Genomic DNA, 23,572 nt, shown 5'->3' on the forward strand with positions numbered 1-23,572 from the left:
TCTTCTAGTAGTCACACTGCTAGCGAGATATTACTGAAAAACTAATTTTTAAAGCACACTTCATCACTGTAAAAACTAACTCGGTGCTGTATTTTTCTTTAGTGTGCCTCTCACGTCAATAGCCACACAATAACCTGCCCACTGTCATTGCAGTCATTGCACTTACGTGTGAGTGCAGATCTGGGGTTTTATTTGCATTCCTCAGAGAAATCAACCTTTTCTACATCCCTTGATCATCACACTGATGATGTAGGCTTGCATGGCGACTAAAAGGGAGGAGAGAAAGTGCGCGAAGTGGTGGCGTTGAAGTGCGTCCCTACTCACATGGTCTTGGCACGCTGCCAGGAGTCGCCCCAGACGTAGACACCGTGCCTGCGCACCAGCACCGCACAGGTGTCTGGGTACTGCTCCATGGCCACCCGCATGCTTGCCTGCAAAGCACCACAGTAGCTTTGCTTGCATTTGCAAGGTACACGTGCATATCTAGGCTTGGGTGAATATTTCAATATTTTCAAACAGTCGACCAAACATTACGTTATTGGGTATTCACTCTAGATCAAATTATCAAAACTTGCGATCACGTACTGTACAAACAACAACTTCAGCCTCGGTGAGCAAGTCAATATTGCCTCGACACAACTCGCAGCCAAGACAAGCCAAAGACAAATTCATTTACAGCTACCAACTGATTGTTTGGGCTCAGACATCCCTGCGACACTGCCATCTTCTCTACTGAGCCAATCTAGATCGAGCTTTAGGATGCTGCACAATGTTGCTGGTTTTGGGGGCATCGTTTGCCTGCACTATTTTGAAAAATGGCACCGTTCAAGCTGCCCCCCATATTTTTCCTTTTGTTGTCAAGGTGGCTGATGTATGGCTTGTGCGAATGGATCAGCATAAAGTCATCACCAAACTGTAAGCTGTAACTTCTACTGAGCGGTCGCGGACACTCGGCAAAGCGGTGATGACTACTCCTAACAGCCAAGGCAGGGTTTTAAGGAAAACACACTGCTCACCTGCATGGCGACACTCGGAAACAGCCACGAGAAGTTAACTGCTTACCAGTGATCTTGCCCGAAATTACCAACCTCAGGCGAGGTCACAAATGTCTAGTCCACGCAGTACGCGCATGGGCTAGACTGACGGCCGCAGATGTGCCGTACTGGTCTGGAGGCAACCAGCCGGTTAGCTTACTGGCGGGAATGGGTTAAGCTCGCGGACAGGCAGTAAGTGCCAAACTTAATTTGCACAACACAGCCTAAACTGCCGGCGCCACGCAGTCAAGGTTGCATGAGACGTCTGCTTTTTGCCGAATTGTGTTGATGCGAGACGCACATTGGAAAAACGCAGCAGTGAAAGTGAAACGCCTCTGCAGCCTTCACCGTCACAAAATATTGTTACGTGTAGAAAGACACAGACGAAAGAGACTATTTACAGGCTATTTACACTGGACTGGAGCCAGAGCGCCAGGCCGACATTCACTCACGCCAAGGGCACAGACCCACTTCGTCGTCGTTCTTGCGGCGGCTCGTCCCTTGAGCATCACTCGATGATATCGTAATAATATCAAGTACAGTTAAACCTCAATATAACAAACTTCAATATAACGAAATTCTCTATACGCCAAACTTTTTAGAACTGCTAGTTAATTGAACACCATCGATTTTGAACCTCGATATAGTGAAGCGTCTTTATACACAAATTTGATATATCAAAATTTCGCTGCTGCCCCGAAGAAATACTGAGACAATAAATGGAAACTTCCATGGATGCAGATGGTCAAATGGTTGAATTACCTGTGCCAGTTTGCAAAGCTCGCAAATGCACCATTCAAATTGTGAGCCACGCGATTGAGAGCAACTGCCGAAGTGGAGCAGCGTCAGGTTCCGTATAAAGTCCCAGTGCAATAAGGTCCTATCATGTCCCGCGCACTGTATGCTTTGGGTGCAAGTGAAAGTGTGCGAGGGTTAGCCGAGGACGACGTTGGCTTCATGTGTGCAATCTTCCCATGCAAGCAAAGGAGAAAGGGGGGAGGAGGGGACTAGCATGTAGGCGGAGGGAGAGAAGAATTGGGGACGGGTTGGCGCATGCCTCGTTTTCTAGCGCGGCCGTCGCTGTACATGATTGTCAAAGCAGCTGAGTGCAGCCCACACGATCAGTTTCAGATGCAATCTGCTGTGTCTACTGAGACTGGGCAAGCTAAGAAGGCATAGCACCGTGCGCTGTATTCCTGCAGATTTAGTGCTGGAGGTCCTAGAATCTCAAGTTTTGGAAACACGTTGAAGTGAGAGGCAGACGAAGCATTCACTGTCAACTGCCAACGCTTTTCATGATGGCGTCGGCCCACTGCAGGCGACACTATCAGTCGTGGGAGCGAAGTCGACGCAAAAGTGTGGCTGGCTTTGATTCCTACCACCGATTTGAAGGCATCGACAACATGGCAAGAAAGTGTACATGTCATCGCAGACTCAAATTCTACAAAACAAAGTTGTCCTCATTCAAGTTTGCTATTTATGATTGCCGAATAATTTAGAAAACATTGCAGCCAAATTCCACTGGCTTACTGGCACCCGATAATAGGCTCAAGTTCGCCGCACAACCAACACACTGCTTGTTTCGAGAAACGAAAGCAATGCCCGAATTTACTTTCCGTCATCTCTTCAAGTGCGTTTTGCACCTCCGCCCGCTCTGTTTCCTCCTCAAGCAATGCCAACGCAACAACCGCAGCTTAAATTGCAAGTGCCATTGACTTTGCAAGTGCAATTGCCAATTTGACTTTTGACTGGATCCGAACATGCCATTCCGCAGATGGAGCCACCATTTGAATCCAATCCAATCCACCAGACGTGCCATGCAAAGCCGGTCTCGTAACAAGTGCATGACCGCTCCAACTTCACATTTCTCGTCGTGTTCTGCTCTTAGCAAACAACGTGCTCAGTTGCAAAATTGGCAGGAGCGTGTCGTCATTTTGACATCACCAAAAACGTGGCCGCACCCCGCGGCCGATGACACTGGCGTGGCCAAGGCCAATAGTGCGCTCCGAAAACAGAATGAACGCACTGAACAATGATCTCCGATTATGCCCAGGAGCACATACTTGGCCCCGTTACAGTGCCGCTTTCCACTCATAGTATGCTTCACTGCATGGATGATAAGCTTCACTGCATAACACGATTTTATTGCAGCAAAGCTGAACATAGGGAACCAATCACCACACTCCCGAAGCCGAATTTCTTTTTTTTTAAGCGAGTGTCAAACAGCACATTTGAACATACTATTTGGCAATTCAAATATTTGCACGGCACAACTACTTCTGGTTTCAAGACTGAAGTTGGGACATGGTTGATAACCATGCCAGCGAGGTATCAACACCAAAATATTGCTATTCCTGCTCAACATTGTAGGCAATTTAGCACCTAGCTGGTTGTGCAAGCAGTGTCCAAATTACTAAACGGCACAGTACAAAGTGTTCTTAACTTCGGTCGCGATTATATATACTGAGTCTACAAGGCAAGTGCTGGTCCTGAGAACCTGTCTGAATAATGGAGCCTGTCTGAATTACTGGTACACGAAGTAATAGTAGGCCACTGCACTTTCATGATAATCTTCTATGCATTCTCTACAAATTTTTTTCCCTTCATATAGTGTCAGAACTTCACCCCTCTCGTGGCAGGTATATGCAGAACAGACTCACCGCAAGAAAACTCTTGGCAAAAATTGTAGGTAGGCTTGGTATACAATCCATATTGGTATTGGTTGATGGTTATGATTAGGTCTACTCAAGCTAGTAAAAGAAGATTGCTTTCACCAAGCATTCATGTAAAAGCGACGTAGTGGCTTTCGCAGCCAGTTCCACATTAGCAATCAGGTCGATGACTGTGGCATCCACGGTTAAAGATGCACCCAACCCTTCGGCTGGCAATGAGCTGGCAAACTGCATAGGCAACGGTTGAGTCAGAAGTGCCCACCTTGAGGTCCCGCTCGAAAGGCGTGTTCTCGATGATGGGAACCACCAGTTCTTCGTCGTAGCGGTAGCTTATGCCAGACTGGCCCTTCTTGATGCCCTGCAGTGAAGACACACACAGACGAGTTGGCAGAAAGGAAATAACAGTATGCACAACATCCTACACTATGAGATAAAAAAGAACAAAAGGACCATTAAACAATCCCGCAAAGTCACAGAAATGAAAATGTGGACATACAGGCAATAAAATAACAAAGCAAATTACAGTCGAATCTCGTTGCTACAATCTTCACGGGAACCGGAAGACGTACCATCCGAAAAGCACATTATCCAAAGCAAGCTCCAGATACGTATGAAAATTCGCATACTTGGTGACAAACTCAACAGCAAAGGTTCGTGAGGCGTCGAGTGATACTGCTACACATAAACTGTTGGGCAGAGCTGTATGAATTGACGCCGTATCAACCTAAGCTAATGCCTTTCATTAAGCGACATTATACAGCTGATCAGTTTGCGCTGAAATTTCTTCTTTTCAATGTTCGTGAAAAAGTTCTTCTGGAAGTTAAAAAAGAAGCCACCATTTCTTCATTCAATTGAGCAGCAGATAGGCTACTGCCTATCTGCATGGGTTCGGATGCATGCTATAATGAATGTAATAAGATCAAGCTTAGGTATCGGCATCCTGTAACGATCGACAAATTTATGCTACTTAGACTATAGCTCGTATGCACGTGGCCGTATTGTTCCATATGAGTAATGGAGAACATTTGTAGAACTTCGTTGACTGCTAAATTTGTGTCACGCACCCGCACTCGCTGATTAACCATGTCGATTGAGCTTCGTCTGCCGTTTAAGTTTTCTTTGCATAACTGCGACTGCGGAAGCGATCATAAAACGGCGTAGGGTTAAAATAACTACACATTTGTGGACATTGTATTGCGATCACACCAAATGTTGGCGCACTGCTGGTCGGTGTGGTCACACTGCCGCAACAGCGTTTTACCGCCGCGGGCGCACCACATGCGTTTTTTCTCCAGTGTGGCTGGGGCTTAACACATTCATGGGTTGTTGGAATGTTATTTAAGCAAGTACACCGGAATATAAACTTAATTTTTAGAAATAGAAGTAAAAACCCGCTTCTGCGGTGATATTATAAAACCCCAGGTGAAAACACAATCGCAATAACCGCACGAAAATGCACTGCTCCTATGAGACAATGGCTGGGAAAAGAAAAAAGAAAGTCTATTATCCAAAAAAACGTATTACGCAGAATCGTATCAATGAGATTCCACTGCATAAAGGACGAAAAAAAAAAAATCGGCATAAAGACGGAGGTGTAAGAAAATGCACTCACGATAGAAATGCAAGTTAACTACAGTGCACCTATAGATTAGCTCTTGATAGTGCTAGATAGACCGCACAATGACAGCTGTGACATCCTTGACACAGAGAGCAAGAGACTTGGAGCTATCACATGGTTCATCACGCACTCAGGGCTTTTCTCTTCCTCTATTACACACACACACACACACACACACACACACACACACACACACACACACACACACACACACACACACACACACACACACACACACACACACACACACACACACACACACACACACACACACACACACACACACACACACACACACACACACACTACAATACAGTGGAAGCTCACAAAAGTGCGAAAAAGTCTATCATCTGCAAAGACCCAAGAGGCAGGCTGCAGTATGTTGCGATCAAAACATTTTCAATGCACTCTCACACAATAAACCAGGAGATGTATGAAGCGGCAATGTAATGACAAAATTCAATGCGGGAAGTATTATTCGGGAAAGTATTCCGAAAGCTATAATCCGGGAAATATTATCCGGTAACTACAATTTTGAAAAAAATTGCATCTCCAACATTATTTTTCTGTCAGAGCATAGATTAGGAGACTGCGAGCCAGTAGTGAAACATCGAGGTTCTAGTGCAACAGCTGGCACTGTCGACTGTTGATATGCATACCTTGATCATTTCCTGGTGGGTGATCCGGAACTCAGGGCCTGGGTACAGCAGGGTAGCCAGCACAGCTGCCTTGGAGTGAGTGTGAATCACTGCCCCTGCACCTGTAAAACAAACATCGTAATCGTCCTGACAACCATAATTATTATTATCAGCCGATTTTTATGTTTACTGCAGGATGAAGACCTGCTACCTATAGTTGGCTTCAGAGCAGAAGCAGAATGACAAGGACAAAAAAAGAAAACAAGAAAACAAAACTCCCCAAAACTTTGAGTTTGCCAGGAGCAAGCCGTCATGGCCAAATGAAAATCAAGAGACCAGGCCTGTGTTAATTGATGTGATGGAGCATATCATGCTGAACTGGTCTTGTCCAGTTGGGCAGTTGCCTGAAGTTCGACAACTCAGGAAGGAGTGAAGTGAAAGGAGCATCCGCAACTGTCAAGGTTGGGGCGACTCTACGAGAGTCACAGGAAACGACGCTCTGAACAGAAAGAAAAGTTGAGGCACCTAGCAGGCACCTGTGTTTCACGACGACCAGCAGGCCACGGTGATTCTGGAAGTCGGCACCAATGAGAGGACAGCAGACATCGGCGTTGAGGAAAGCAAATAGGGCAGGCTGAGGGTCAGCATGAGCGACTGCAATTTGTACACAGGGATCCTGCTACGATTGATAACTTGAAGGCAGGAGGTTGGCAGGATCATTTGGTCACAACTTTGAGCCAGAACGGTGCCAACTTCTGCATCAGTTCATTGGCAGCAGTACTGGAAGAAGGACTGAAGAAAGATGAAACAGGACATGTTCAGTGCATGTCCCATTCCTTCTTTTTGCAGTCCTTTGTCCCAGTAATGCTCCCAGAACACAATGAACGTTTATGAACTTGCCCAGGTTTGTATTCTTCTGCACCAGTGTCCTCTGATGCACTGCTGGTTTGATGCACTGTCCATAACACGAAAGAAGCGACTTTAATTTTGGCCCTGACTGGTCGTTGTCATTAAAAGATGACAAGATGGCTTCCTGCTATGTGCAAAAATGTAGGTAGCAGCACGCGTCTCATCCAAAACGGCAGTGATTGATGCGGTGTCTTAGACTGGGAGCATTGTTCTCCTGCATGCCGAGGACTGCTGCAGCTGTGGTGTCTGTGGCGACGTGGTAGGATGCGATGACACTCTGCAGCACAAACTATACTCAGATACAACTTTAGAAAAAAGGGGAGGCCCCGCCCAGATGACCGAAGCGCGACAGCCGATTGCTTCCATGACTAAAATAGTCCCGCTCGAAAAATCGTGCTCCTGAAACGCGCAAGTCTCGGTATAAATAAAGACTTTTGTATTTTGATGACTGGTTTAGTAGAGCTCTCATGTGCTACAGCACATGCCGGATAGCGACAGAAAAATAACCCTGTGCCTTCTAGAACGCTGCCCGTCGTCTGCTTCTTAGCTTCATTGCAAGTGACAAAAGTAGAAAGAGCAGCTCTGCATGGCTTCTGCGCTTGTTCGCATGTACATGGTGTATCTACTGCTCGTTTTCCAAGTTTAAAATGAATCAGTTGCTATTGAAAAAGTACTTATAAAACATTGCATTTATCGCTGAAGCACACAGCTGACGCGACTTGGCCCAGTTCGAAGCACAGGCGGCCATCTTCTTCGTCGGCGGGGTCACCGGCCGTCCGGCTCATGACGTCAGTCCAGAGTGCGCGCCCATTGGTGGATGCTCGTGTGCATCCGCGTCGGAGCAGTAAACGCCCCCTTTTTTCTAAAGTTGTATCCGACTATAGTTGTTTGAGGCAATTGTAAAGCATGTCGATAAGAGGAGAGGCCGCAGATGAAGTTTGCTGAACAGTAGTCCCAGAATTGTTTGGCACTTGCCCGTGTAAACAAAGAACTAACATGTACCCAGTTTCCAACTCGGCTAAAACCCACAATTTCTAACCCGTCACTTTGTCACCTTGTCATGAATATATTTCCCGATTACTGAGTCTGCCTTCGATTTCCCCATCCTTTCATTGACTGCAACAGCTTCTCATGGCTGAAAAAAATTGTGCCGACGCCTTGTTGATCTGTTCAGGTAAAACCCACCCCTTCCAGTTTCCCAGCTGAAGCAGCGCTCTCATCCTCGGGGTCCACGACATGCAAGAAAGAAAGTATGGAGAAGAAACGCTTCATGCTCATGATCTTCACTGGGAATAGACCACCGTAGATTGATCAGGTATTCCACTATAAATGGAGCCGACGTACAAGCACAATGCTCATGTAAATCAGCCGTGCAATGAAACGCAACATCTCTGGGGGCTTGACCTCTAGCCATGAGCCATCTGGGTGAGCATACCTTGGTTTTGCAAAAATCTTCATCTATGCAAACTTGTTGGTGTGCGCACAGAAAGTGGCAATCATGTCAGCCGTGAGAAACATGAACATGTCCAGTGCACCTAGAAACCTCTGCGTCTCCTTCCAGTGTGTCCCGTCCAGGTGCACATTTCGATGAAAACTTCACTCAGCGCGGTTTGTTTGGTAAAATATCTCCTCGATAAGTAGTTGACACCCTAAAAGAAAAATGTAAACAGGTGTCCTCGCTCACAAAACATGCACACCGTACAACAAACAACATCAACATCAGAGACTATGTTTGCCTTGCCACACTAGTTGGTGTGGAATGCATAGACGAATCATCACTTTTGGAGTTGAAATCAGATGATTCAATGTCACCTATGGACTCCTCAATACTGCTCAGATAGAGAACATCAGCATCAGAAGCAACGGGATTGCTTTGAGGAGACTTCTTCAGTGATGTGCGATACGTCTTCGACGCCATGCTGTGAAAACACATCACTATTTCCTATGCCGCTCTTTTCTTTCCACGGGAGCCTTCATGCCAGAACGAAAAAAAAAATTGCAGTAGTTTTTTATTTACTGGCTAGATGGCATTAGGTGTCGTAAGCACGGAGTTTTATTTTTGGTGGGGCATTCAAAACCATCTATCCATAGTGATCAATGCTCTATGGTGTGGTAAGGAAACAGTTGAAAGCTTTTACAATGCTTAGGAAGTCTGTAAATAGTTAAACCTTTATATGACGAAGCCGGTCAAACCATCAATTTGCTTTGTTATATCGAACTTTCATTATAGAGAAATTTCACCTTTCATGCAAAAAAGTAAAGTCACCGATGAATTCTTCCATGAAAGGGGCTGCAAGATTTCCAAATTATTGCTTGATCAAAAAAAAAAACAAAAATCTGAATGAGAAAGGGGAAAATTTTTTCAACCTGAGAGCCACCGACAAAAGACAGCGTTTTATGCTATGTCGACGGTATCTTCACATCGGCGGGACGAAGCAAAGCCAGCCATGCTTTTGTATCCACTCCGTCGTCCCCACGGCTCATAGTGTTGCCAACAGTGAGATGATGCTATCATGAAAAGCACTAGCAGCTGGGAGCGAATGCTTTTTTTGCCTCTCGCTTCAACGCATCTTCGAAACTCAAGATTAAGCAACCTCCAGTTTTAAACGCGCTGGTAGCCAGCGTCCGTGTGAAACTCTGCACACGAGTACTTCGACATAAGTTCTAGGAAATGCACTTGAATAGGCACCTCTGGAGCATGTTTTGTCACCTCCGCAAACAATGTATCGTTGAACATACACCATCCTCACCGCGCAGTGTGTAGGCATTCATGAACAGGGGTGTGCACTCGCTCTTGCGCAGCTTCTTGTGCGGTGGAGGGCCCGACAGGAACCGCTCCTCCATGTCCTGCACAAAAAGGTCCTCCGCCGCTATGCGCTCCTTCTGCACCCCAGACGGCGCTATGTAGATCTCGTGCCTGCATTGCGGAGGGGAACGACAAGGCCCGCATGTGTGACTTGTGTGTTCTTTTTCTCGGACAGACAACAACACAAAGCCAACAGGCAATGAAGCCAAGAAAGGAAGAGGGTAAATTAATCATTTGCAATTGAAGCGTAGAAATAATAAGGAAAAAGGGACAATGAAAGTGGAAGAAAGGGACATTCGGCCACGGGCAGGAGCCGAAACCACATTATGCGTGCGCAACCACGGAGCCTATCCTCCTATCCATGTTCGCTGGTATTTCGTATGTGCACAAGATTAGCCCCGGCTGTGTCAGCCAGCGCACCCTCATGGCCATTGTGGCACCAGAAGCAGCATCCTCTTAACTGCGTGCGCCACATTACCTCATCGATAGAGATCCCTATTAGGACCAAAAGAAAAAGAGAAACAAAAATGCACGTATGCAACTACATACAAGCCACAGAAGACCCAAACTTCATGGAGACCCTTCAGCAGTTTACTTGACAATAAGTGAATCGAAAAGCCATGTGACAACTGGCTTTTGCCAACTATGTAATGTTACCGCATTGTGCGGTACCCCATAGGCATCGACACTGTGGCTTAGGAAGAGGGCACATGCTTGCACCCAGAAGCACGCAGATCAACACACTAAATGAGGGCACAGCTAGCCTCACTCTTGCCTTTCTCCATCTGTCAGGATACTGACACATAGCCTTCACTTATTTTGCAAGTGTCACCCACAGGAATTCACGTTGAGCTTCATGCTGCTCGAACTGCCACAATTTCTTGCGAGACACACATACAAATAGTCAATACAACTACTGTCGCTAGTAATAAATCGTGCGCAGTGGAACCACTGACCCATGCCGTATGCTGATGCCACCACCTGTACCGGTGACCCATCCTAGATCGTAGAACTGGCGGCACAGCTCAGGGATCAAGTTCCGGGGATGTTCCTAGGTGAAAGCAGTCATGAGGTCAAAGGTTAAAAAAACCACACACAATTCCAAGCATGTTTTGCCAAGACAAACCACCATTACAGTTTCTAGAATCGCGCCCAAGTAGGCCACTAATTAAAAATTATGTTCCTGTTTATTGCGATGACTGATTGTGTCTTGCTTATTTGCTGCCAGGAATGTGTCAGGAGTGAATTTATTATTAAGAGTACTTGTGTACGTTTTATTTGTTTAAGTGAAAAGCCATGGAACACATGAACATGTTATCGTCGGCCAGAAGCATTGCAATATTCCACACATAGCTACTTATTGAAATTCTCTTGAAGTATTGCGGTGTCCATCTAGCCTATGTTACAACTCTCGAGGAATATTTTAATATTGTGCCTTGAACAACAGTTGCATTTGCAGTAGGTGCTACATAAATATGGTTAAAATTGCAGTCTGTGCCATGAGCTGAATGTGAGGTTAAAGGGGCCTGTGCATGCAGTCAACAGTGATCATAGTACATGCTTTAAAACTTGAAGACCGGCTGCTACAAGAACTATGTAACAGCTACATTCACTTGCATCTTGTTTTTATCATTATTAAGTTTATTATCATTAAAATCAGTACAAACATTACTGAGTAGATGAAAGTTCTACGTTACCTCTCCACGTACAAATGGCTTACAGTACAGCCTGCCTCCTTGGCCGGCAGAAACTAACCAAATGGACACGTTCAACAAACTCTTGTGCTAACATTTCTCCTATGCGCTAGCTATAACAAGATCAGCAAATAGGTAAAATAGGTACCAACAGAATTGAAATACAATACCTTTGCTAAGTATACACTTTTGCTACACCGCCTCCTGTATATTACACTTACTGTTGCACTCATGTGCACATAATAGGGAGAGTCAATACTAATTCTGTCTTAATTTCAACTCAAAAGTTCAACTTCCCAGGGAACGAAATTCTGCATCCATGTCACAAAGTGAGAAGCACAGTTTAATGAACTGTGGGAGAATAAGGAATGTCACTGAAACCAATGTTTTCAACAATGTTTCAAGGCAGCTGCTGCCCTGATGAAGAAAAGCCCCCTTGTGAAAACATTGGTTACACGAACATTCCTCGTTCTACAACAGTTGCTCAATTGAAGCCTCCACGTTTCTGTGAACCTCTCTCTTTGTTTTTAAGCACAGCTTGAGTTATTTAAGCGTACCCTCTTAAATGGCAGGCCATGGCTACATGCAACGTGTTCGCGCCTAAGCGCTACCACAGGGAAAATAAATGAGCTTTGAAAAAGAGGGCCAATATTCCTTCTCAAAGAGGCGAGCTATATCTGACGATCACCGCCAAGAGTTGTGGTATGCCCTTCCTCGAACCACCCACTCCTCATTGCTTCAGTCACTGCTGCTTTCGAAAGTTTCTAAGCCACTACGCCGGCGCTCGGAGCTAAAATGTTACCGACAGTTAACCGGCAGTAAAAATCTTCGGAACAACAGCAGCCTAGCCGCGAACGCAGGGTGATCGCCCGCGTTCGGACGGACTACGACGGCAGCTGGCCGATGTTAACTAGCATGACGCCACGCAAAAAAAAAAAAAGAAAAAAAAAGAAGGACAGTCGCAACGCGGCCCGCAATGCCTCAATTTCCTGCTCGATCACCTCAATCGCCGCGTGCGGCACGTGATATGCCGCTTATCACTCACACGTCCCGGGCGCGCGTACGGCACGGCCTGACCGAATCGCATGTCCCAGACATTCGTACGGTGCCAGTCCTCCTCCCGAGCTACCGATCGTGTAAAGAGCAAGCTACGCACCACCATCGAAGCGCCGTTACAATGGTTTTGTCATGTGAGCGGCTCGGCGATCAAAAAAGCGCATCGCCTGCGCACAGGGAACGACCAGACGGCCTAGTACGCTACCTCGTCAGGCACCGCGCCGGGCTTGTCGGCCGTCATATCGGGTACTCGGCGGTGAAAGAATTAACGAATCGATGCCCCGCTGGTTGTCTCCGCGGCCGATGCGAACTGCTGCTGGACCACCGCGACAGCAAATGCGACTGTCCGAACTCGTCCGTCCGCACACTGCAGGGAGTCGGCTGTTTTGGCGCGCCGACAATTATCGTGCGCCGGTAGAGAGACGCCGCAGTTTCGTAAATAGCGCGTACACGCAAGAAAAAAAAATGAAAGTGCAAAAAAAAAAAAGACTGCCATGCAACGACGATAATCGCAATCGCAAGCTTCTGATGCTTTCAGTTGTTTCTATAAGTTGTGTAGTGTTCCAATTATCTCGGCTACATTATCGTATCAGCTGCGCTGGCTGCAGTAAACTTTCACGACGGTAGGCGCTGATTCATTTGCTATCAAGCACAAAGACTCTAAAAAAAGTTTGAACCCTTTGGGGTGTATATCTGCCGCACAACGATAATCGTCATCTGCCTTGATGTGTTTCCTTTCTTTAACGCTGCGAGCCTGGTACTTTCCAGTAACGAACGGCATGCGCGTTATCAGCATGACATAGCATTCCCGACAGGAAAGTAGCGGGCGCGGCGTTTTCAAGAAAGGAAACGCATCGAGGCAGATGACGATTATCGTTGTGTGGCAGAGATACACTCCAAAGGGAGCAAACTTTTTTTAGAGTGAGCACTGAACGTGCGCTGTTTTTCTGCGCTGCATGTCGTCTGCTATCAGCGGGAATGGCTCCTTTTGGTAGCGCGGGAAATTTAAACGTTAAAATCGGCGCGTCCATTTTTATTCATTTCTTTATTTACAATACTGCCGCTCTCGGTTGAAAGCATAACAGGTAGACATACTGCCTGGTACATAGTGCAATAAAAATGGATAAAAAATGCAGTGAAATATGTGACTGCAACACAGATATGCAACACACATATTGGCACATATGATTTGCAACACGTCGCAAAAGTAACGTACATAAAGGAAAATATTCAATTGAGAAGTTCATATACTTAATTCGAACACAGATGAAGGCAAAGAAAGTGTACAATAAAAAATAAATAAAACAAATGCAATCACGTGATGCAGAGACAAAAAATCACCTTGGCAGTGAGTTGCATTCAGTGTGCCAAATCTCCGAATGTACAGGATAGTTAGGGCCTCTACTCAAGTACAGAACTTATATGCGTGTCAGACTGTGCACTTTTGATCGTGATCAAGCCCGACCTGGATCGAATTTCTCGGTCGCAATTGGCTTTTTGTGCAAGCTGCGTGAGGGAGCCAATCGTGGTAGAGAATTTTGATCTGAGTTGGACTTGATTGGGATCGAAAGTGGTCGTGTGACACCGGTATTAGAAACAAAGTTTGTACTTCTTATAGCATGATCTAACTGGTTCCATTCCCATATTACACACAGAAAAAATGAGTGTTTAAATGCATCAAGCTTGTACGAGTATTCTACCAATGAGTGCTGATGCTTATATTGGCTTTCATGATGCTGTAAACGAGCAATATATTTAGACCGCTCAATTTTATAAGTATAATGAAGTATTTAGAATAGGAAATGTAAAGTGGGCCTGACTCACTCTAACTTCTAATGTCTGAAAGACAGAGGCAAACAGCAAGTTAGTGGGGTACTCGTAAGTTCATGCACAATCAAACGCCGTTATAAAGAAGTGCTTGGAACCCCCAAAATTCTTCATAATACAGGTCAGTTCATTGTAAAGATTGTGCATCGTACCACTCCCACTAGAACAGTCCAAGCACATTCTATAAGAGAAACACTTTTGTTAACACGAATTGTAGTAAAATAAGCAGCCAATTTTTTTGTGCACACTTCATCTGACATAATGTGCAATGGCAGCCAACCTTATTGCATCAAAGTACACGGCATGCTTCGCTGCAAAATGCAGAGGTGACGCACATTACTACAGATTGTCAAATGCCACTATCACCTTTCTTTGCAGTGAAAATTCTTGGTTCATTTAATACTAGTGCATTTGTTGACACTTGCATCTTTTCCACCCTAAGATGGCTTTGAAGATGTCGTAGGTCGTCAGTTTGTTTACATAGTAATGTTGTCACCAACTGTGCCATTTTTGTCAGCCGTCATACCTGCCGCTATGTTAAAACAAGCATGGTACGAGTTAAAAAGACTCCTGGAGCAGCGAAGCAGGACAGTACCACTCGCTGACATTGGCATGCTTGTCAGTTGTGTCGCTAGCACTGTCATTAGTGAGGAGCAAAACCTGGTGGGCGTCTGTGGAGGGCAGTGGTGGCACCAGTACGTGGTGTTCGTTGTAAAGCAACAAATCCATCATAGGGGACGTCAACATTCTTTCATTGTACAGGCAAATTCGTTATAGTGGTCTTCGTTGTAGAGATGTTCACAATACAGATTAATTATAGAAATTCGACCGGGACATCATCGATCCCTCGTTATGGAGGTCATTTTGTAGTAGAGGCTTTCGGCTGTATCTGTTGCAATTGAACACACCAGTATTGCATTGAATGGTTTCTAGTTTTTCAATTCTCGGGTGAGCAAAAAAAATTATGAAGCTGTATCTGCGAGTTCTCACAAACTTCGTCGAAATTACTAAGGGTCTGTTAGCTCACTGATAAACACAACTTAAGAAAGAAAACACAGATGTTGCTAAAATAACCATACGAATAAGTTGTTGCCTATTCGAACTTGTATTTTATAACCACTGATAATTAGTATGTATCAAATGAAAGCTGTAGGACTCTGACTGCTCTTTGACATTTCATAGTGAACACGCCGCCGCCCAAAACGGCTGCAGGACTACCCTTTACAGCTTGGCTGTACTGTTATTTAGCTGCATGCAGCAGGAAGTCTACAATTGCACCCAACAGATTCCTTGCTCCTTCCTGTGGCTTTCAGGGCCCCTGTCTACCCAATACTAAGTCAGCAATGATGATACAGCCAGTGCAATGGCCCATAGATGCCAGCGATCGTTTATGACCCTGAATTACAGTAGACTTGTGTTATTTCAACTCCAGTAAATTCTTTTTTTTTTTTATTTGATCCCAACCGAAGGTCCTGGCCCTGGTCCCACTCATTTCTATGGGCCCAAAATTTAGTTATCTTGATCCTGAACTTTGCCTCTGTCGGACAATCAAACCTGGATGATCAGCATGCAACACATTCTATCGTAAAAAACGCCTATTTTCGGCCTGCCCCAGGAATATGTTAAAGTGAAAACAGTAGCTCAGAATGAATAACTACAATACTTACCCGATTCAAACATGCACTCTTTTTCTAAAATGATTTGTGTCTGGGAATAACTTCCGTGGTGTAAATCCAATATGAAACTAAAACCATGTTCAACAGCCCACCGTTAGAGCCAGCCTAGTCAGCATCATCACCATTGTTGCTTTCAGTCTCAATATGAACGCACACTGAAATGATACGTTAGTTCACATGTTAAGCTAGCAGCAACAAATCTTTTCAAGTGTTCTTGGCATTCCAGAGAGCTGCATGCATCATAGGATGAACTAGCGAAGCGGTTAGTTTAGGCATAGGCCACCACACTGTTTACAATTGTTAGATAGTCATTTGATAAAGTTAGAATTGCAAATGCACTATGGACCATACAGAAGACGACAAGTTCTGGTTCTTCATGAACAGCGATAAATTGATGCCCGAGAGTGATAACAACTGATATTAAATAAATAAATTTCCATTCTGTGAAGGTAATGCTCACTGGTTTAGTCATTTCAACCCACTGGATAATTCGACTAACTGTAGTGGCCCCATCAAGGAAGTAATAATGGAAATTGACTGTACTAGTAAGCAAAATGTTGCACTCACATGGGCACTCAATCTAGACCTTCTATGAAACGCAGAAGCAGCAGTCAACACTTGCATGCGAACCTGCTAACACTAAAATTAGTAAAAGTCCTGCACACACAATACCGATACGGGAGGGGGTGAGAAACAGCACGTATTCTTTAAAAGCTTGCCTTGAGCACTTGCCTTTTATGAGATACATAAGCAATTTATTAACTATGGTATAGCTTCAGATGCAGCACACAAGCAGCAGCAAACTTGGAACTGCAGAGACTGACAAAGCAACACACTCTTTTTTATATCACAGTGACTCTTGCAGCGACCTCATTGTAGCTGATTTTGCCTGCGCTTCAGTAACTTGTCTTTATAGACTTGCTCAAAGCAAGTACAGTAACCTCGTTCATATGATTTGGAAAAGGAGTGGATACAAAACAGACTAACCAGGACAACGTACGGTCCAAGGTATGAAAAAATTTTAGCAGACTCAATCGTGGTTGACACTCGGATAATGCGAAGCACTGCGTGAAGCATTGCAGCACAAGATGCCGACAGCCGTGGATTACGTGGGGCCCGAGTGGCCCGAGTGGCCCGAGATGTGCATGATCGTTTCCATGGCTTTGGCAAGCTTACGATTGGGTCAGTAGCTTCCTCGGGTGTGCATTTTGGTGGGACGTTTTGACGAGCCCACTCAGCGAGAATCATGGTGGCACGAGACGACGGCGGACGTGTGTCGTGCTCGTGGAGCACGAGCAACGCGGGACACACATCATTGTTTTTTAAGACGGCGATGGGAAACCTAAACGAAATCGAGATGGTGGGCATCAGCGGAATACGTTACCATGAAGCTGCCCGAGCGAGACACGGCATTCACTTCGCACTGCCTGCAGCAGGAACCAAGGTATGTTTGGGTTATTGCCTATTAAAAGCATGCAGTATACTTCTTATGCCACACATGCTGTGAAACAGATAGGTGAAGCTGCTTATCGCAACGGGTTAGCAACAGTAGCTGTGAATGGCGATGCGCGACAACACGCGAGAATATTTGCTGGTACTGGAATAGGAAACCAAGCAAGTGGTGCCATTTTCACAGGAGACACGGTCGGGTGAGTACTGTGGGCTAGCTGCCATTGCGGGTGCCCACTGCTCGCGATCGTGTGTGCCTCGCACATTTCTTGTTTCCATGGGGTCTAGCAGCTGGAGAACGTATCACGTAAGGCGATACAATGGACATTGATGCAAAGATCATGCTTTCTAGGAATATATGAGCCGGAAGAAAATAAGCGTAACTCCATTGGGTCATTTGTAGCATTCTAAATCGTAAGTGTTGATGCCAGGAAATCGTATGAAGCGGGATTGTGTCAACAAGCTTCTAATGTGTTTATGCAAGCCCATCTGAATTCACGGATAAACAATCAGAATGCAAAATACCTTTTTGTCCCTTTTTGCATGATGTAACCACGCTAACAATAACGGGTGAAGAAGGAAACGCACTGGACAAGCGCAGATTTCCCGCTGTCGTTTGTGCAGCTACATTATGCATTCAAATATCGACCACCAACTAGCCCGCCTTTCTATGTTACATGTCCCTTTATGGTCTCCAAAAAAATTGAGGTAAGAATTTTTATTGCATAGGCCACTCTGAGGATTTTAAATTAGTGATAAATCAAATCTACCCAGGGGGGTTGCATTTGGCAAAAAGAATTGACCCCTAAAGCGTTAAGCAACCACAGATGGTCATAATTAATGCAGGACTCCCCCACTGCAGTGTACCTCATAAGCAGATCATGGTTTTCGCACGTAAAAACGCAAGATTCAGTTAATTCAAAATTCTGATTGACAAGCAAAACCTTTCCATGAAAAAAAATTTTCGTAGGACTTATGCAACATTTGTAAATTTGTAAAATGAGACCAAGTATGTAAAGTTTATGAAAAATTGGGGTTAGTTGCCTGGCATGTTAACGCATCCTGCCCAATGTGTCACTACTCTTTTGTCACTATAGCATCTTTGTTACATCTCGTTCTCGTAGGGTTACTATAAGCGCATCACGCAAAGAAAGAAAGCAGTGATAAGAAGGGAACTGCTATCAGTGCTGCCCCAGCTGAGAGAAACCAATCAGTTGAGAGGGAGTGAAGAAAGTGAACATCACACTCTTTTTTTGTATCTCAGTTCATGCTAGGTCTTTCTCAAGAGTTCCCTTAAGAATATAGTCCTTGATTTATGCTCACTCCAGCATATCTGTCAGGTTCCAAGATAAGGCATTTCAAGGCCTTTTTAACGTCACTTTTATTGCGACAGGAAATATGTGGACAGTCCAGGTGAATCTCTGCCGTCGTTTTGATGCTCTGTATAAAGTCCAAGTTCGATAACATCGTGGCCAGGTGCCGTATGTCGTATGTCCGAGGGAAAGCGTGCGAGGGTGAGCCAACAATGGTGGCTGAAGCTTGCATGCACAAAGGAGGAATGCGGGAAAAAAGCACACCATCTGGCATCGCGTGCAAAGCACTGGGAGGTGGTTCTACTCCGGCAGGGGCTGCATATGGCATGGCTGCGCGGGCCCTATCTTGAAAGCGATCTGTGATGTGGAAAGAGTGCACTGAGTGCTGATAGCTTTGTGTGCACTGCATTCTCACCGCTTAGTTCACACTGAAGCAAGAGGCAGCACGAAGGTCAGTTTGCTTGCTGCTGCTGCCACGCTTCTTCACACCAGCGTTTTGACAGCAAGTGCTTGCGGTCATCAAGTGAGATGATTTCATGTTTGAGTGTGCGTGTGAGACACCATGTTTGTTAATTTAGTCAATAAGGGAATGTTTACAAATTTACACGGCCAATAAAAGTACTATCTTTACTTCGTATAACTGTCTAATAATTTGCTACCGCAATCGATGCTTCGCCTTTCGAGGCACACTACGACTCCATGGTTGCCTGTCTGCATCCAGATAGAATTGCATTTACGCCACCAATACTACTTCTATTATGAAAGACATATTTCACCCTTACCGTAACATCAATACCAATTAGGTCTTAAGAATTCCCTCCCACAAGAATTTTTTATCACTGCAGTTAGTGCTGTAGGAGTGTTACAAGTGTTGAAAGGGGCCGTGAAGCACCCCTCGTGTGCTTCATGGTCAGTGCTGCTGTGACATAACACAGTCCACAGGTAGCATACGCTGCTGTGAACATCTCAGCCAAGTTTTGCTGCCGTATGCGGTGCGTGGAGCTCGCAAGCGGATCGCGAAGTCACCTTTCTCTCAAACGCTCTCTTTCCAACAGAAGGCCCTGTCCTCACTCTCTTCTGGATCCTTTATTTCATCATCAGACGCTTTATTTTCTCATTCCTTTAGGCAGCTGCTATTGGCCGATAGCTGACATCAAGCTGCGGTCGGCTACATGACATAGATAACGCGGCCGCCACAGGGTGTCGCCAAGAGTCCACTGGCTAAGCGCACTGCGGCTCACTCAGGACAAAATTGTGGCATCTATGCTAACATACAAAACTAAATTTGAACTGCGCGCCACGGTGACATTTAGAAAGCGGAGAATTGTGGGCACGCCCTACTGCACCATTGCCTTCGCAGTGCACAGCATTCAACAACGGATGGGAGAACAATGGAGGCAGTGTTTGATTGCCAATAACTCCGCTTCTGCTGAACGTATTGAAGTACTTTTTGTGGCAAAGTACAGTCGACTCTTGTTACAACGCACCCTGATAATCCGACAAAAAAGATCTGTTTTATCCTAAGTCCATAATATCCAAGACACCTCACTTCTGAAACTTTCGTCGCGATGTCTAACAACTTTATTGCAAAGAGTGAATGACGAACGTCCAAAGTAAACAACAAACAAAGAAAGTCGAAGTTTGGCCCGAAAGGCGAGGCATCGATTGCGATAGCAGATTAAGCAAGATAAGCATGACCAGCAGCAGTGAGCGAATTCACCTTCATGCTGTCTCTCGCTTTAACGCGAACTAAATGTCAAAAGCACAGCACATACAAAGCTACCCGCACTGGGCGCACTTCGACATCGCAGACTGATTTCAAGATACGGCGCCCACACGGCCGCGCCGTTAACAGCAGCCACCGGCGTAGAACTCCCCCTATTTCCCTCGCCCCTCCCCACCACTTGCCTCGCGTGTAAAGGACAGCTTGCTTCTGCCCCGCTTTCCTCCCTCCCACACGCACAAGATATTGAGCCGTCTTCGTTGGCTGACCCTCAAACGCCATTTGCCAGCACATGTCGACATGGCAAAAGTCCGTTTTATGTGCCTAATTTTGACAAAACTTGCCACTAATTTCGTCCACTGTAGCCAATAGTCTGTTATAGCACAGTCCATTAAAAGCAAACGTCATTGCATTAATAAAATAGGCAGACCAAACTAAGGCTCAAATATGGTCCGTTATATACGAAAGTCTGTTGTACGCGAGTCCACTGTAACAAGCGCAGACTGTATTTCTGAAATGGCCTATTTACACTTCAAGTGCCTTTCTCCATTTCGTCAAACAGTGGTTCAGGGCCCCTTTGAAAACAGGACTTAGGCAACCTCCATGCAAGTACTCAAAGGTACTTACAAAGGCAATGTGTATGGGTGCACGGCCTATAGGCAGATAGACATACAGGTCCGTCAAGTGCTGAAAGAAGCAACTGGAGATACCAGTGTGCAACAAAGGCAGACTCACCTCCCAGGAAGTGATGGGGGGTGACGCCTGTGCTGTCACAACGGGACGAGCTGCTGCAACTACGTCACGCATCTTCTGCTCGTGGCTCTTGGGCTTCGCTTTGCGCTTGGGCATGGGCTTGATCAGAAGCACGGGCAGATCGGCCGGGGCCGGAGTCGTAATGGCCACACTTCCTGCTACAGTCATGCAAAAAAATAAAGTGGCTCTCAAGCCCACGCTTGCTATATGAGCAATTCGATAACGAAACACACCATTTTACAAACTGTCGAGCCAGTCTGTGCAACACAAGGAGCTTTAGCAGCGGTTACCGAGCCACTGAATGTCTTTAACAGCTTTGTTGATCGTAACGGTGATTGCGAAAGGCTGCCCATGATCAGCGTGCTAGAGAATGTGACCCTTGGTGCACTGAACTACCGTACCAAGCCGTGCTTGACATCATTACTACTTCAAGCAGTCCTGGTTAACAGAAAGCAAGCACAACATACTGGTGTCGTGCAGTTTTGCCCTTCTTTTGCTGGGGAGATTTCTTTTTTTATTTTATTTTCAGGTAATTCGAAAATCCGCTTTGTGGCCCAGTGGGTGTTTTGTGGCCTGGTGGACTTCAAATTAACAAGGTTTTACCGTACAATGCACATTTAGTGGTGTTACATGAGACACAGAAACAACCACAAGGACATAAGAACCGGAAAAACAGTGCCCTGTCCACCTGTTCCGAGAGGTAGGGTTGACAAATATGGATCAAGTTCCTTTAGCATTCTTGTTCATTCCATTTCCATTTCAGTCTGTTTCGATCTCCTCAATTTGGAGTGGGGGAAGTGAGAGCTCTGATGAGGGCATTTCTGTGTTTCATATGTATTTGAAGGAGGAAATCATAGTTGGCCCTAATTTTAAGCTTCTTCTTAAGCCTCGGCTACTCACTGCAGATATCTGGCTTTAGCAGCAGCTACTTACTGCTGCCTGCTAGCACGGGACGAGTATAGTAAAACTGTTCTGTGCCAGTGACGCCTCCCAAAATCACCATATTCTCACGTACATGTTCACCCTTAATGAGCTGTGCCTGACATGACAGTGCTAGACCCCTGTTTATATTGTGTAATCACAGCTCAGCAGAAAGACAAAGCTTGCTGATAAAAAGACATATTGGTAATTCTTAAATGAGCTTTAGAAAGGACTCATCAGCGAAACATCATGAGACAAGTAGTAGCATGCTTCACTAATCACAAAAGAAAAGACACACATATACAGAAGTAAAAGCTGACAAGTACTAATAAGGTATGCTACAAGTTATGAATACATTCTTTTGATATATGTAGAAAGGACCGTCAACTTCCAATGCAATTCTTTGCATCGTGGAAGTTTATTTTTACTGCGTACATGTCTTTTTTTTCTACACACAGTTGTACATGTAAGATGGTCAATGCATTCAAAGATGGAGCATGTGCTGCAAAACATTTGATGACTGCAGCTGCCACACTGACTGCTGCAGAAAACCAGCACAGGTAATTTCTAGATTTTTTTAATGGCACAAAAGACACACAACAGACGAAAGGAATGAAGAAACAGATACGTGCGCAATTCCTTTTGTCTGTCCTGTCCTTTTCACGATTCCCAAACATGCCTCAACATCAACACATCTGCTTTTCTATCTCATTATACTACACAGGCAAATAGCACCATGCATGACGCTCTTCACCTAAAGAATTGGTTATGGAGGCCATTAAGCTGGCCCACAGTAAAAAGTACACCTGCACTCCTGTGTTTGGGAAGATCAACCTTCTGAGGAACGAAAACATGAAAAAGGAAAGACAATTGATGGAGGCGTTCTACATGAGAACAGCCAAGTGTGTAAGCGCACCCTCTGCCACGCTGCCAGACAAAGAAATAGCCTTTGCATGACAACTCCTAACCTCCTCTTGTACCAGCGTATGCATGCTTTTTCTGGGAAGAGTATTCTCCGAGTAAAAGTGCAGTTGGCAGTAAGCACTTGTCCTGTGGTACATGCGTTTTCATTTCAGTATACCACTGTTTCAGATTATACTGAAGATGTTCACCTGTCCCGCCAGGCACGCTTGAAGGCAAGCCGTTGCCATTGGTGTCCGATGAGGTGGTGGTGGCCGCAGTGGCTTCGGCCAGCACATTCTGCCGCAGCTCGTTCATGCGTTCCTCGAACTTGAGGCGCATGTAGCGGCGGTCCTTGGCAAGGCGCACGTTGGCCGACCGTTGCACATGCGCCTGGATCAAGGGCAGTGGAAGCTCGAACAGGGACTGCATGTCGCGCTGCACTGTCTGGGGACCCCGCTCGGCCACGTACCGCACGACCAGCTCCTCGGCCAGCGATTCGGACAGCAGTGCCCGGCCATTCTTAAGAAGGATGCCCTTGGAAGGACGGCCCAATTGCTCCTGGAGGTCCACCAGGTCTGCG

General features: G+C 45.6%; 1 protein-coding gene across 5 annotated transcripts in view; it reads right to left on the reverse strand.

The window, feature by feature from the left end:
- The window catches only part of LOC142590549 (uncharacterized), a 112,824-nt gene that overhangs the window by 83,732 nt on the left and 5,520 nt on the right, over positions 1 to 23,572 (reverse strand). For 4 of the 5 annotated variants that reach the window (XM_075702752.1, XM_075702753.1, XM_075702756.1 and 1 more), the window contains exons 2-8: positions 23,202 to 23,567; positions 21,151 to 21,326; positions 10,634 to 10,728; positions 9,622 to 9,788; positions 5,984 to 6,084; positions 3,969 to 4,064; positions 325 to 431 (exon numbers count right to left, since the gene is read on the reverse strand). In XM_075702752.1, coding sequence (XP_075558867.1) covers positions 325 to 431; positions 3,969 to 4,064; positions 5,984 to 6,084; positions 9,622 to 9,788; positions 10,634 to 10,728; positions 21,151 to 21,326; positions 23,202 to 23,567 — 1,108 coding nt within the window. The remainder of the gene's footprint in view (positions 1 to 324; positions 432 to 3,968; positions 4,065 to 5,983; positions 6,085 to 9,621; positions 9,789 to 10,633; positions 10,729 to 21,150; positions 21,327 to 23,201; positions 23,568 to 23,572) is intronic. The other variant, XM_075702755.1, reaches the window with a different exon arrangement.

The sequence above is a fragment of the Dermacentor variabilis genome, chromosome 8, assembly GCF_050947875.1.
Source record: "Dermacentor variabilis isolate Ectoservices chromosome 8, ASM5094787v1, whole genome shotgun sequence".
NCBI lineage: Eukaryota > Metazoa > Arthropoda > Arachnida > Ixodida > Ixodidae > Dermacentor > Dermacentor variabilis.